General features: G+C 42.2%; 1 protein-coding gene across 5 annotated transcripts; it reads right to left on the reverse strand.

Annotated features, from left to right (window-relative positions):
* Window positions 1-212: 212 nt before the first annotated feature.
* Window positions 213-13,934, reverse strand: ATP23 (ATP23 metallopeptidase and ATP synthase assembly factor homolog). 5 transcript variants are annotated; one of them, XM_040491555.1, is made up of 7 exons: window positions 13,536-13,604; window positions 10,063-10,108; window positions 9,807-9,904; window positions 9,058-9,139; window positions 5,064-5,201; window positions 3,381-3,464; window positions 213-725 (listed from the first exon to the last, which is right to left on the reverse strand). In XM_040491555.1, the coding sequence occupies exons 5-7, from the start codon at window positions 5,160-5,162 to the stop codon at window positions 522-524; spliced, it is 387 nt and encodes a 128-aa protein (XP_040347489.1). In that variant the 5' UTR covers window positions 5,163-5,201; window positions 9,058-9,139; window positions 9,807-9,904; window positions 10,063-10,108; window positions 13,536-13,604; the 3' UTR covers window positions 213-521. The 5 variants fall into 5 exon arrangements, with proteins under 5 accessions (XP_040347489.1, XP_040347490.1, XP_040347488.1 ...); XM_040491556.1 differs by lacking the exon at window positions 9,807-9,904 and having other exon boundaries at window positions 13,536-13,934; XM_040491554.1 differs by having other exon boundaries at window positions 9,807-10,108; window positions 13,536-13,611.

Consider the following 13,934-nt stretch of genomic DNA (forward strand, 5'->3'; position numbering starts at 1 on the left):
TTTATTTTTGAGAGAGAGACAGCATGAGCAGTGGAGGGGCAGAGAGAGGAGGACAGAGGATCCAAATATAGGCTCTGCACTGACAGCAGAGAGTCTGATGCGGGGCTCAAACTCATGAACCATGAGATCATGACCTGAGCCAAAGTCAGTTGCTTAACCAACTGAGCTACCCAGGTGTCCCCATAATCAAATTTTAAAATAACCACATGTAATAAAAACAAATCACAATTTTTTAAAAAATGCGAATAATAAAAAAACGCAAGTACAACATAGAAAATACAAGAATGTAATTTATTTGCCTTATTTACCAAATGGCTAACTGTAAAGTTACAATTTTTGCCTTGGAGTTTAAGGCAGTTTCACTTTTACCATAGCCACTTTTTCTGAACATACGCTAGAATCAGCATCTTCTGTGTTTTAAATGTATTTAATTGATCATTTACATTTCATATATTTGTCCACTTGAGAACAATATTTTCTTCATGATCACAGAAGCTCCATAACATAAAATGTCATTGTCTTCATATATTTGAGTAATACCGATCACGGTTTTGAAAGTCTCTATGAGCATATCTTGCATAAGTCTTGTTATGTGGGATCCTTCCAAAAGGTTCATGGTCATTGAAACAAGACTCAAAAACTTCATCAACAGCCTTTTGAGCTACTTCTTTGCTGATATTCCTAACAGCCAGGATAGAAAGAATGGCTCTGTCTCGCACACAAGTCTAAGGAGAAAGAAAAGTATGTGGCTTTAATTTTATATGAAAATTTAATCATAAAATAATATTTTATATAATGTCTAACTACATCAGAATTAATTCCCTTTCATATTATTTTACAAATTTATGTCATCCTCAAGAAGAAACATTGGAGTGCTTGGGTGCCTCAGTCTGTTGAATGTCCAACTCTTTATTTCAGCTCAGGTCATGATCCCAGGGCTGTGGGATCGAGTCCTGCATTGGGCTCCGTGCTAAGAGTGGAGGCTGATTAAGATTCTCTCTCTCTCTCTCTCCCTCTGCCCCTCACCCTTGCTTGCACTCTCACTCTCTCTCTAAAATAATAAAATAAAATACAATATTAAAAAAGAAAGTAGAAACATAATTCTTAAATTATGGAATATGTTAAACTCAGTCTAAAATTATTTAGGTATAAGTAACACCTCCTCCATTTTTTCCATCATTTCCAGTAATATAACCAGACGTCATTCTCTGAAGTTTCAGGCAGTCCAACAAACAGTCAGTCCCAATTTGCAAATATCAAAACAAAACAAAACTCTATAAATAAGGTTCTGGTTGGATTTTTAATAAAATTTAAATAGATTTAAAACATACTTTACTTCTATGTCTCTCTCCTCTACTTTTCAGATGGCCCATACTAGATAACTCTTCCTTCGAGAGGGGCGCTCTCCCATGGAGGCAAGAGGAAACCACACATGCACACACAAAATTTAAAGGCGTCTTAATTTTTCAGGGGGAAAAAAAAATCAAACAACTTTTTTTTTTTCCTGAGCGTTCTTTGCAATGGGTACCTAAGAAAATAATTTATCTAATGTTACACAGTAATAGGCTAGAATTTCTCAGTATCCTAAATATGTTAGGTCCTGCCATTCCAATTCTTGGAGACTTTTAAATCAATTTATTTCTCCACTAGGCCCAAACTAAAGCTCAAAAGAATAGCATTTAACCTTTTCATGAAAAAAAACCAAATACTGGTTCTTATGGCTGTGCATCCTGTCAATCATTCATTTTCTATGTGTGTTCCCTATTTTATTTCACCCTGGTTAGCATGCCTGAGCCAGAGATGCTCACTAGTATGAAAATATAAATCAGTGCTTTTGACCTAAATTACACTAACCAACGATCTTAAAAATACACTCCAGGGGCGCCTGGGTGGCTCAGTCGGTTGGGCGTCCGACTTCAGCTCAGGTCACGATCTCACGGTTCGTGAGTTCGAGCCCCGCGTCAGGCTCTGGGCTGATGGCTCAGAGCCTGGAGCCTGCTTCTGATTCTGTGTCTCCCTCTCTCTCTGCCCCTCCCCCGTTCATGCTCTGTCTCTCTCTGTCCCAAAAATAAATAAACGTTAAAAAAAAAAAAAAATTTTTTTTTAAATAAAAAAAACACACTCCAGGCAGAAAGGAAGAAGAAAGAAAGGAAGAACCACCTGGAGCTATGACAACAATTGCCAGAAAGAGGAAATTTCTCCCTTCCAGGAAGAAAAAGGACGGTAAAAACTTATCTCCTGGAGCTACAGTTTTGGAAGACTCATGTATAGACCACAGGTCAGGTTTAATTCTTCTCAAAATATGATATATTTCTATTAAAACTACAATTTCAGGGGCGCCTGGGTGGCTCAGTCGGTTAAGTGTCTGACTCTTGATTTCAGCTCAGGTCATGGTGTCACAGTAAGATCGAGCCCCATGCTGGACTCTTCACTGACAGCACAGAACCTACTTGGGATTCTCTTCTCCCTCTCGATCTGCCCCTCCCCTGCTCACTCCTGCACACACACACACATGCTCTCTCTCGCTCTCTCTCTCTCACGGAGGGTAGCAGGGTCCTGCTACCTCCATATATTTTCCATCCTGTTGCTAGTTCTATTCATTTTCTGCTGCTGCTACCCAAGGGAAAAAGAGAGACTTATCATAATCAAGTCTGTGCCAGTTCAAAGCTCTGCTATCACATCGTCGGGCCTGGAAAGGGGCGCTACCAGCCGTAATCTGTGCGGCAGGGCAGTCTCGGTCAAAAGGTATTACTTTTTTACTCAAGAATACTATGGTCATTTCAAAATTTAAGTCCAGTACTGCTTGGATAGAAGTAAGACAGGCTGTGATTTCACGTCCGTTCTTTATCTCCCCCCCTTCCAAAAGTACCCCAAGAACAAGACTGTAGTTCTTTTCACTATTAAAACCTCTCACTTAGTCACACAGCTCACCCATAATTAAAAAGTAGAACTAGGGGCGCCTGGATGGCTCAGTCGGTTAAGCATCCAGCTTCGGCTCCGGTCACGATCTCCCAATTCATGGGTTTGAGCCCTGCATCGGGTTCTGTGCTGATGGCTCAGAGCCTGGAGTTCACTTCAGATTATGTGTCCTCCCTCCCTCTCTGCCCCTCCCCCTCTTGCACTCTGTCTCTCTCTGTCTCTCTGTCTCTCTCTCTCAAAAATAAACACTTAAAAAAATTTTTAAACAAAAAAATAATAATAATAATAAAATAAAAAGTAGAACTAAATTCCATCTGTTTGCCTCACACAGTATGTATTTTGTATTCTTTCCATATAAGTAGTTCTTTCAAATTTCAAATGCTAAATGTGCTTCTCATTTCTTTATTCATCATTTCCATTCATAGCACTCTGGAGGGTAAGCGATTTCATGTTAGTTTTACCTGATGGTGTTGTTTTAATCCAAAATGCAACCTGAATATTTCATTCACAAGTGAGCAGTCTCCACTAAGGTTAGCAGCTCGAACCTATCACAAAGACAGGTGAACAAAAGGAAAATAAGTGCTCATGCTCTATAAAAATTGTAAGAGAATCTAACATTAGCATGTTTTTCTGAGAATAGACTTCTAAAGAGCAGATATCTATGAGCTATGCTAGACAATGCAGAATAAATGGGCTGGCGGGGGGCGGGAGGAGGTCAATCATTTAGCTAAGGGAATTTTCAAAACTTTATACAATAACCTTATTGAAAGAACTAATTTCTTTTGGAACCAAAAGTCAGAAAGTTGGACGTCAGAGTTAAAGTCCACGCTTTCTACAAGATATATTTCTATATATTACCAAAAGGACTTCAAGAAAGCATGCTTTCAAAGATCTACAAAGTGAATTTCAATGTGAGCTTAAAATTGAATACATCAGCATCTAAGACTCTTCGAGAATATGAACCTCCTACCACTAGCCCAAAACACCGCAACTCTCTTGGAACCTCCCTAAAGCCTGTGTAAATTCATGCCTTCCTCCAGGGCATCAACTGTCCTACGAAAAGTTAAGTTCTTGAAACTTAAGTTCTTAATTTTTCAAAGAATCAAGAACATTCTACACCTGTCATGCTGTGAGCATGACAGCCTGAAGTTAGGGCATACTTTCTAATTTACTATATTTTTAAGGTAAAATGCAGCTTCAATAGATGAAACAGCCTTCTAACTACCGACATAGATGCTACAGCCAACCTGGCCACATTTTTGCCAAAGCACTGCAGCCAGAAATGGCCCACTTCTTGTTACTTCTACAATACCATGGCCTCGTTCCTCTGAGGAGTTCGAGGCACCTAACACACTTGAACTGGCTCACAGGCATTCATTCTCATAACACCCAAGAGAGACACTTACTTAAAAACTCAGGTTTCAGTGTACTCTCCAAATAATATGAGTTGTAATTAGAGGCAATGGGGCTGCTTATTCATTTCAAGGGAGAGAGAAAATAATCTGAGTTATAAAGCATCAGCTTGAAATGTATATTCGTTTTTTTAACTTCTCAGCATATTGCACTCTTCAATTAATGAAATGCAAGTATTAAATACATACGTCTAAGAGCATAAATATATCGCGCTTCTGAGAACAATCCAATGTGCTTAATACTAAAAAAAAACTTCTTACGTTGTATTTTTGAGACTAAATGTTTTACTCTCAGGCAAGCAAAGAGCTCTACCTCGAGGAGGGAGCACAACAAACCAGTTAAGAACTCGGCTTGTAATTCTGCCTCTGCCACTTCCGAACCCATGGATCTAAAAAATGCCTCGCTTTCGACATATATAAAATGGGGATGGTAGCGTCTACCTCAATGGACTGTGGTGAACAAAGTAAGAATCCACAGAAGGAAAAATAGTTTAGAATTATCAAGTCACCACTAGTATTAGAATTTAAAGGTTATAATTCAGACAATTCTAAAAGGATGCTTAAAATGTCTCGTGTCTCAAAATTGTGTTCAGTCGTTAACAACGGAAACCTAAGAATGGCATGGAGCCACGACAGTAAGAAAAGGAATATGTTTAAGTAAATTATGCTTCAATCCAATGTCCAAACTCAGAGTGCTCCAGGGGGAAGAAGATCTTTTACGATAAGACTCACCTCCGAGCAGGCCAAATGTCTGACATCGGTGAACCAGTGGACGTGAGCACGACAGTGATCAAACGCATGAATGAGCTCATGGGTGACCACTCTGTTCATATGGGCCTGATTACCGATGTTGTTCTGGCATAAAACAATCTAGGAGGCGACAAAATAAGGGAAGTTCCATATTGATAATATCCACTCTCTTTTTGTAAATCCCATCTTCTCACCAGCTGGGCAGAGCCTTCACCCACCCTACTCCCTCAACCCTACACCTACCTACTGATCACGGTCTGGCTCTAATGTACCCGTTCCATTAAGCCTTCCCAGTGACCAACTTCTCCCTCTTCTCTCTCAACTACAGCAGCACTTAAATGCCATCCTCGGTGAGCTGGTGGACTCCACAGCACCATATTAGGAGCGGGCTTTGGAATGCAGCAGACAGGTTCAAACTCCAGCCCCACTCCTTACTAACGCGGTGACCTTGGGCACTTTTCTTAACCTCTGTCTCTGTGCCTCAGTTTCCTCAACTATAAAAAGGAGATCATGAGAGTACCTACCTCAGAGAATTGTGAGAATTAAATGAGAATATATGTAAACTGCTTCTTATCAAGTTTCTGAATGAGCAATGAATCAACAATGAATGACCACCACTGTCTCATTCTACTAGAATTGCCAGGAAAAATCCTCAGAAAGACCTTCAGAAAGAAGTGCAAAAAGCCAACAGCACACTGAGCAGGACCCTATAAGAATAATAAAGACATGAGGGATCCTAGTAATAATAGTTACCATTTATTGTGTACTTACTATGTTCCAGACGCTGAGATATGTGCCATTCATCCAACATGAATGATATATACATTCATCCAACATTCATCCTTCAACTAATATTTATTGAGATCTACTACTTATAATTTATAACTAAAATTTATAATATATACTAATGGCCCTAGAAATTAATCAGACAGTTGCCAAAATGTTAAATACGTGCAATGACAGGTGTCATGAAGAAAAATCCAAGATGTCATGAATGCATACAATGAGAATGCCTGACTTGGTCTGGAGGATTGGGAAAGGCTTCTCTGCAGAAGGAATGTTTTAATGAGGATCTCAGGGATGACTAGGAGTTAAACTTGAGGGTGGGGAAGGGAGCCTGCCAGACGGAGCAACCTGTGCAAAGGAGAGGAGCACTTAAGGAACAGAACGAGAGGCTGGAAGCAGGCCCGTATTGCTGAAGCACAGAGCTGCAGGTGACAGGCATGAGATAAGGCTGGTGAGGTCCGCTAGAGCCAAATCACTCTGTATCCTGAGAACAGTGGGAAGTCACTGAAAGGGAGTAGTGAGACAGGGAGGTGCTTTTGTTTGTTTTTATCCTTTGACTCCAGTTGTAAAAATAAGCGGATGACCAAACTGGGTGCCGAGAGACTGGTTGAAGGCTAATGAGGTATTGTAGGCAAGAGATAATGGTACCCGAGCAGGGACAGTAAGACCCCCCCCACCAAAAAAAATAAAATATTTAGGAGGCAAATTGGACAAAAGTTAGTGATAGAATATGGGAAGGGAATCAGAGGTACAAGGATGATCTCTACATTTCTAGCTTGGGTAACAGGATAGATGGTGGTACCATTCACTGAGATATGCAAAACTACAACACCAGGTTGGGTGGGGATAGGGGATGGTATAAATCATCAGTTTGGACTTGAACAAATTTGTGAGGTCTCGGGTGCCTTTAAGACATCCAAGTGTGGGTACTAAGTGGGCATCTGGATATACAGATGTAAAGTTCAAAAGAGAGCTCTGGCCTAGGAAAAGAAATGAGATCCCCTTGGCAGAGTACAGAGGAAGAAAAGAAGGGGATCTAACACCGAGGATTGAGAGACTTCCACGTGTAACAGCTGGTGGACGGAGCTAGCAAACAGCTAGCAAAGAGGGTCATATACTGGAAACCAGGGGAAGAAAGTGTCTGACATTACCTGCTGAAGCCAAGTGTATGCATATTATATGACCCAGTAATTCTGTTCCTAGGCATAGACACAGGAGTGACTTTTGCACAGGTGCACCAGGAGAAGATGTGAAAAATATTCACAGCAGTATTGTTCTTAATAACAAAGTTGGAAACAATAAATACGGTAAACTGCAGTATGGACATACAGAGGAACACTATACAACAGCCAAACTACACAAACCAGAGGTGTGTACAACAACATGGAAGAATCTCAGGACGCTCAACAAAAGAACTGTTCCGGGAAACTAACTACTGCGTGATTTCATAAAACTACAAAGTATCACACAGAACTCAAAATATTCCCTGTATAAAACTTAAAAGCCAGGCAACTAAATAACACATTGTTTGTACACAGAGATGGTAAAACTATTCAGAACAGCAGGGAATGATTATCACAAAAGTCAGAGTAAGAAAGGGAGACGAAATGTGATCCAAGAGGGGCACACAATCTTCTGAAATCCTGGCAATGTGCTATTTCTCAAATCTGGTGGCAGTTACACGGGTGCTCATTTTATTACTGTGACCAAAAGCATACCTATAGGTTTCTTGCTCTTCTGTGTGAATGAGACACTTCACAATACAAATTATAATTTAAAAAAAAATAAAAGGAGTGCCCAACTATGCTCAACACTACTGAGAAGTAAGACACAAGTTCAAAATGTCCACTCTATTTACCCCCCCCCCCCCCCCCCCCCCCCCGGGATGAATTTACCAAGACCCACTTTGAGAGCTATTAGGGATTGTTACTATCAGTTTACAAATGAGGAAACTGAGCATAAGGCAAACAGCTTGCCCAAGCCCACAGCCAATAAGCAGGGGAACTGGATTTGAACTCAATTCTACCAGACTCCAAGACCCAGACCTCTCACTCCTATGCTGTTTTGTTTTTTTTTTTCTCATGATTACTGTGAAACAGCTATAAATAACCAAAATATATATAAAATTCCCCAGGAGAAAACAAGTAAGTATTGTTAAACAGGGTGATATGTTCAAGATGGGAGGTGTTACTTATAAAACCTTCATCTACCCTCATCACATGAGGGTAATATAATTCTTCTACCAACTCCAAGATACTGTCAAAACTCTCCAATTACTTAAAACTAATAATATTTATTGAACGCTTACTGCGCTTACTATGCTAAGCACCTTACATGAGGTATCGCACTTAATTCTAATAACTGTTCTATGAGACAGATACAATCATTAGCCATATTTTCCAAATGAGAAACCTTATTCCCCTAATCAAAAATGTTCAAAGGTATATCACTTCTCACCAGGTACAGGTGAAACTCTCTAAGCATTCAAAGCCTCCCACCATATAGCTTACCTTTCTTTCCAACCCTATTTCCCCATATTCCCCACACAGTCTTGCCCTAGAAATTAATCAAACAGTTGCCAAAATGTTTAAATACGTGCAATGACAGGTGTCATGAAGAAAAATCCAAGATGTCATGAATGCATACAATGAGAATGCCTGACTTGGTCTGGAGGATTGGGAAAGGCTTCTCTGCAGAAGGAATGTTTAAATGAGGATCTCAGGGATGACTAGGAGTTAAATTTGAGGGTGGGGAAGGGAGCCTGCCAGACAGAGCAACCTGTGCAAAGGAGACAGTTGCTACACTAGACAACATGCCATTCCCTAAATATACTTTGTCCTTTCCCAATACACCACCTTTGCTCACGATACCCCTTCCGTGGGCAACAGTCTTTGTCTTCTTTGTCCCTGAAGAAGCTTTATATGCTCTAGCTGAATCTGTTGGTATTTTTCATTCATATCACAGTCCCATTGTGGTAACTACACCCACGTAAAATAGTTTAACCTCCCTCAAATTTTTATCATTCTGTGTTTGTGGCTCATCTCCCTTAGGAAAGCATAAGCTCCTTAAGAGTAAGAACCATAAGATTCATTTTTTGAATCGTACACAAAGGCTACCAAACAGAACGCCCAGCATGTGGAAGGTGCTTAGCAAACATCAGGAAAGAGAACAACTTGGCAAAAATACCTACCTGAGATGTTGAAGCATCAAAACCTCCACTGACATTTCCATCACAGTCTTCACAAGAAAAGTGTCTTTCTTTGTTAACAGCACTAAAAGGCAAGAATGGATTAAAGAAACAATGTGCAAAAGCAGTGTGCAAGTGGTGCGAGGGAAACAGCCCTGGGCAAGGAGTCGGGAGCCCCATATCATCAAGCCCTTTCAAAACTAACACCTTTGGGGCGCCTGGGTGGCGCAGTCGGTTGGGCGTCTGACTTCAGCCAGGTCACGATCTCGCGGTCCGTGAGTTCGAGCCCCGCGTCAGGCTCTGGGCTGATGGCTCAGAGCCTGGAGCCTGTTTCCGATTCTGTGTCTCCCTCTCTCTCTGCCCCTCCCCCATTCATGCTCTGTCTCTCTCTGTCCCAAAAATAAATAAACGTTGAAAAAAAAAATTTTTTTTCAAAACTAACACCTTCAAGACTCAGTTGTCTCATCTGTAGAATAAGGAAATCATCCCTGCAAAATCTATCCTAGTTCACCTCCCATGACGAGGTTCCATCAAGCATCTGGTCAACTGATTAAGGCCACATTGGAAGTATGCTGGAGTTGCTATCCCTGGGCCAGACTGTGAAGAAGTGGACCTCAGATGTCACTTTCTCTAATTTCCTCAAGGTTCAACAACACCCGGAAGGCTCCTACATAACAAGCCGAGATTTCTTCTCCATGAAGGACGATGCTGAGGCTGGTAGAGCAGGAAAGCCAGGTTTGGTAATTACTTACAAGACTTTAAGTGTGGTCTTTACTAAATACCGGAGGTGAACGGTAGAGCCAGAGATTTAGAGTTAGGGCGGAAGATGTCTGAAGAGAGCCAGACCTGTCTGGAAAGAATGCAGAATCACCAACACCTACCATATGGAAAAGGCTTTGTGGCCAGAAGTGAAAAACTGTCAGAAGTTGCAGATTGGGGTGTTTTTTGTTTGTTTGTTTGTTTTTAGCAGCCGGAATACAGACGACCACTTTAAATAGATTTACTTACCAACCTGAGTGCTTCATGGCATCAAGTAGAAGTTTGACGTAGGGATCTAGAAAGATATTTGATTCAATTAGGTATGCTAATCAGGAAAAAAGAGCACCAATTAAATTCTCCAAAAAGCAGTATAGGATATTATGAAAGAGTAAGTCATGGGCCGCCTGGGTGGCTCAGTCGGTTAAGCATCTGACTTTGGCTCAGGTCATGATCTCATGGTTTGTGGGTTCGAGTCCCGTGTCAGGCTCTATGCTGACAGCTCGGAGCCCAGAGCCTGCTTCGGATTCCGAGTCTTCCTCTCTCTGTCCCTCCCCTGCTCACATTGTCTTGCTGTCTCTCAAAAATAAGTAAAAAACATTAAAAAAAAAAAAAAGTAAGCCACAAATCTTAATGAAGTAATACTATCTTAAAACTGGTAAAAGATGGATATGAAAAGACAAGCTTAAATTAACATAAAAATAAGTCCTTAATGAAATAAAACTGTGACACAAATACCAAGATGGATACTACTAAACATCTCAAATGATATCAAACATGCTTGTAAAGCCCATGTTTAGTTACATGATCGAAAACATTGTATTAAAGCATATACCAAAAGAATGAGGGAATTGGGGGCCTCTCCATAGAAATTAACTGCGGCACAGCAAACAGATGAGAGGAAGGGAGTAAGTGGCTCGTTGGCGTCTTTCCTGATCAGACCGCAGGGTAACAGTGTCCCATTCTAAGTACCACACTCTAAACAGGACCTGCCAACTTCAGCTCTTCCCCGGGGGAAGGCAACTAGAACAGTACAGGACTATGCTCAGTAAGAAGCAAGAAAGGAGTTGTGGGTGTGGAGGTGGAAGGGAGAATAAAAATCTTAACTCGGACCACAATGGCCTCAAGTATCTGAAGGGCTGCCGTGTGGGAATAGATGCAGATAATATTTGTTCAGAGAGCAGAACAAGGACCAAAGAGTAGAAGTTACAGTATGAGAAAGGATTTCCCAACAATTAAAGCTGTGACTACAATATACATGTAGCCACAAGGAGCCTCGAAGAACTGGTAACCTGTTCCAGCAGAGGTGTATAAACTCTCTAGTCAGTGATGGCACAGTGGTTTTCCAGTGTAGTGTGCGAAGGCCTAGATAACTCCTGTGGGACCTTCCACTGCTTTTCTTTTAATTTTTTTTTTAACATTTTTCCTTCTTTTGAGAGACAGAGAGAGACACAGCGTTTAAGTGGGGGAGGGACAGAGAGAGAGAGGGAGACACAGAATCTGAAACAGGCTCCAGGCTCTGAGCTGTCAGCACAGAGCCCAACGTGGGGTTTGAACACACGGACCACGAGATCATGACCTGGGCTGCAGTCAGATGCTCAACCAACTGAGCCACCCAGGGGCCCCAGGACCTTCCACTTCTAAGCATCTATTAGCCTGTAATAATTATGGGAAAGTAAAACAAACCCAAATGCCTCTAATATCAACTTTCCACATAGGGGTCTTATCTCAACACACAAATGCACAGCATACCATATGACATAGGCAAAATTAGAAAACGAAACCAAGGTGTTTTTTTTTTAAGTGCTGAAAGGAAAAACAAGTGAGTAAAAGAAAAGTAGGGAGATGAAAAAGACAGATATAGCTTACTACTTTAACTGCCCCCTCTTAAGAGTATGAACAGTAAAACAATTATTAGTAATAAGTGTTTTTAGTGTATATCAGGCATCAAGAACCATATTAAATGTTTTATTATTCAAGCAACTAAGAGAGTTTTACAAAATTGAAGTGGGTTCCAAAGTCTATAGTACTCTTACTAAAATAATAATAGTTTATTATTATTATTATTATTATTATTATTATTGCAGGGAGCACAGTGGTTCAGACAGGACCTGCAGTATTTAGAATGGATTTGCTTTGAAAAAAAAAAAAAAAAAAAGAGCACTGGGTGTTAGATGTAAGTGATGAATCACTAAATTCTACTCCTGAAATCATCATTACACTATATGTTAACTAACTTGGATTTAAATTTAAAAGAGAGAGAGAGAGAGAGAGAGAGAGAGAGAGAGAACAAAGATCTCCCTTGAGGCCGGGTCCCAGGTTTAGGATTGTAAAGCTGTAAGTTGATGCTTTAATGCCACTGACACTTCTCCCAGCATCCCTCCAGGGGTTCTTGCTAATTGAGATTTGCTAATTCCTACTGGGGTTCATGCTCAGCTCGCCACCCTCCTCACATCCTTTCTCTACATCTCCTCCACTGTTTGTCTCTTCCACTGTAAGCACAGTTAGCCATTACTCAGCTCCTGATATGGTCGCAATCTACCTTCATAAAATCCATTCCTCACAACAACCCTAAAAGAGGTATTTTTATCCCTACCCTTCCCTTTTTATGTGTGCAGATAAGGATAAAGGAGATCAGAGAGTTAAGTCAGTCTTCCACACCTGATAAGGAGAGGGACCAGATCTGAACCTATATCCAACTCTGCAGACCGGCTCTTTCCACTGCGTTCCACTTTCAACCTCTAAAATGCACCGTCCAGACCCTTACTCATCTTTGTATTTCCCCACACCAGAACTTAGGAGGCATTGGATACATATTTCCAAGTGAATACAACCTCATCATTCCCATTAGCCCCTTTCCCCTCCCCCCTCCCTGGATTCCCTAACATGCGGATAAACTCAAGAAGGCTGGAAAATCTCTAGGTGGTTGGCTTTTGAACTGTGATTGGCCAGCTATGAAATAGTAACCTTGCTTTCGGACAAGTAGGTTTAAGACTTCGATTTTCTAAATGTATCTGAAGTAAACTTAGGAAGTCCATGTCAATGTAAAGGAGTTAAGAAATCTCTAGTGTAATGTCCCTGGGGCTGGAGAAATTGGTCAGTAGGTAGTTGTGTCCCTATTTAACCCACAGCAGTGATTCTTGACTCTTTGGGGGTCCGTGGCCTCTTCCAGAATATGATGAAGTTAGAACTCTCTCCCCAGAAAAATGCACTCAGATGCATGCACACGATTTCGTAGTCCATTTCAGAGGTTTCTACGCTGGGAAGCCCATCCATGCATGAAGGTTAAGAACCCCTTCCAACGAAGGTAGTTTGCAAAACTGTTTTTGCGCTGCCGGCAGTAATGCCTTAATTAACGAGTCTCTTTAAAACTCTGCTTCGCCCACACGCTGAAGTCCCCATACCGCTGCATAACTTACATGAGAAATCAGAGGATCTATCAGACCCGTGAGTGTGACTGAAAAGGGCAAACTCCTATCCGACTCCTCCCTCAATCCACAAGCAAGAGTAGGGCTAAAAGGCCCCAACACCACCTCTGATAAGGAAACTGAGGCCCAAACCCCACCACCACCACCCCGCCCCCACGAGGCCGAATCTGTCCGGACTCTGCGCAGAGGTGCCTGAACCCTGCTCATGCCACACCTGGGGGCGAACCCAGAGACTCCTGCCCTCTGGGTCGCAGACACCACCCCGCCGACCCCCGGCCTCCGGGTCACGGTTCCTACTTGTCTGCAGCGTCTTCAGGAGCATAAGCTGGCACTTCTGGTTGTTGGTGAAGAAGCTGGAAAGGAACCCTTGCTGGGGATTCCCCTGAGCCAGCCGCTCGGGGAAGACCTGGCACGCGACGTGTTGCTGCTGCAGCTGTTCCCCCGCAGCAGAACCGGGCCCGCTCTCGTCCGGAGCTCCAGCCATGCCGCCCGCAGACTTCGCCGCTGCTTCCTCCTGCCTCGGGCGGCCGGGTATGAGACCCGGGGAAGGCAACCTCCTTCCCGCCAACCGGGCCGCCCAGATCCTCCTTGTGCCCGGCCGAACCGGCCCCAGGCAGGGTGACCGCCACACACAGTGTCTGAGGACTTTGCGGCTGCTGGGCCTCCGAGCCCAGCAAGGGACGCTGGGCGGGGCGA

The sequence above is a fragment of the Herpailurus yagouaroundi genome, unplaced genomic scaffold (assembly GCF_014898765.1).
Source record: "Herpailurus yagouaroundi ecotype Mexico unplaced genomic scaffold, PumYag 182, whole genome shotgun sequence".
Classification (NCBI taxonomy): domain Eukaryota; kingdom Metazoa; phylum Chordata; class Mammalia; order Carnivora; family Felidae; genus Herpailurus; species Herpailurus yagouaroundi.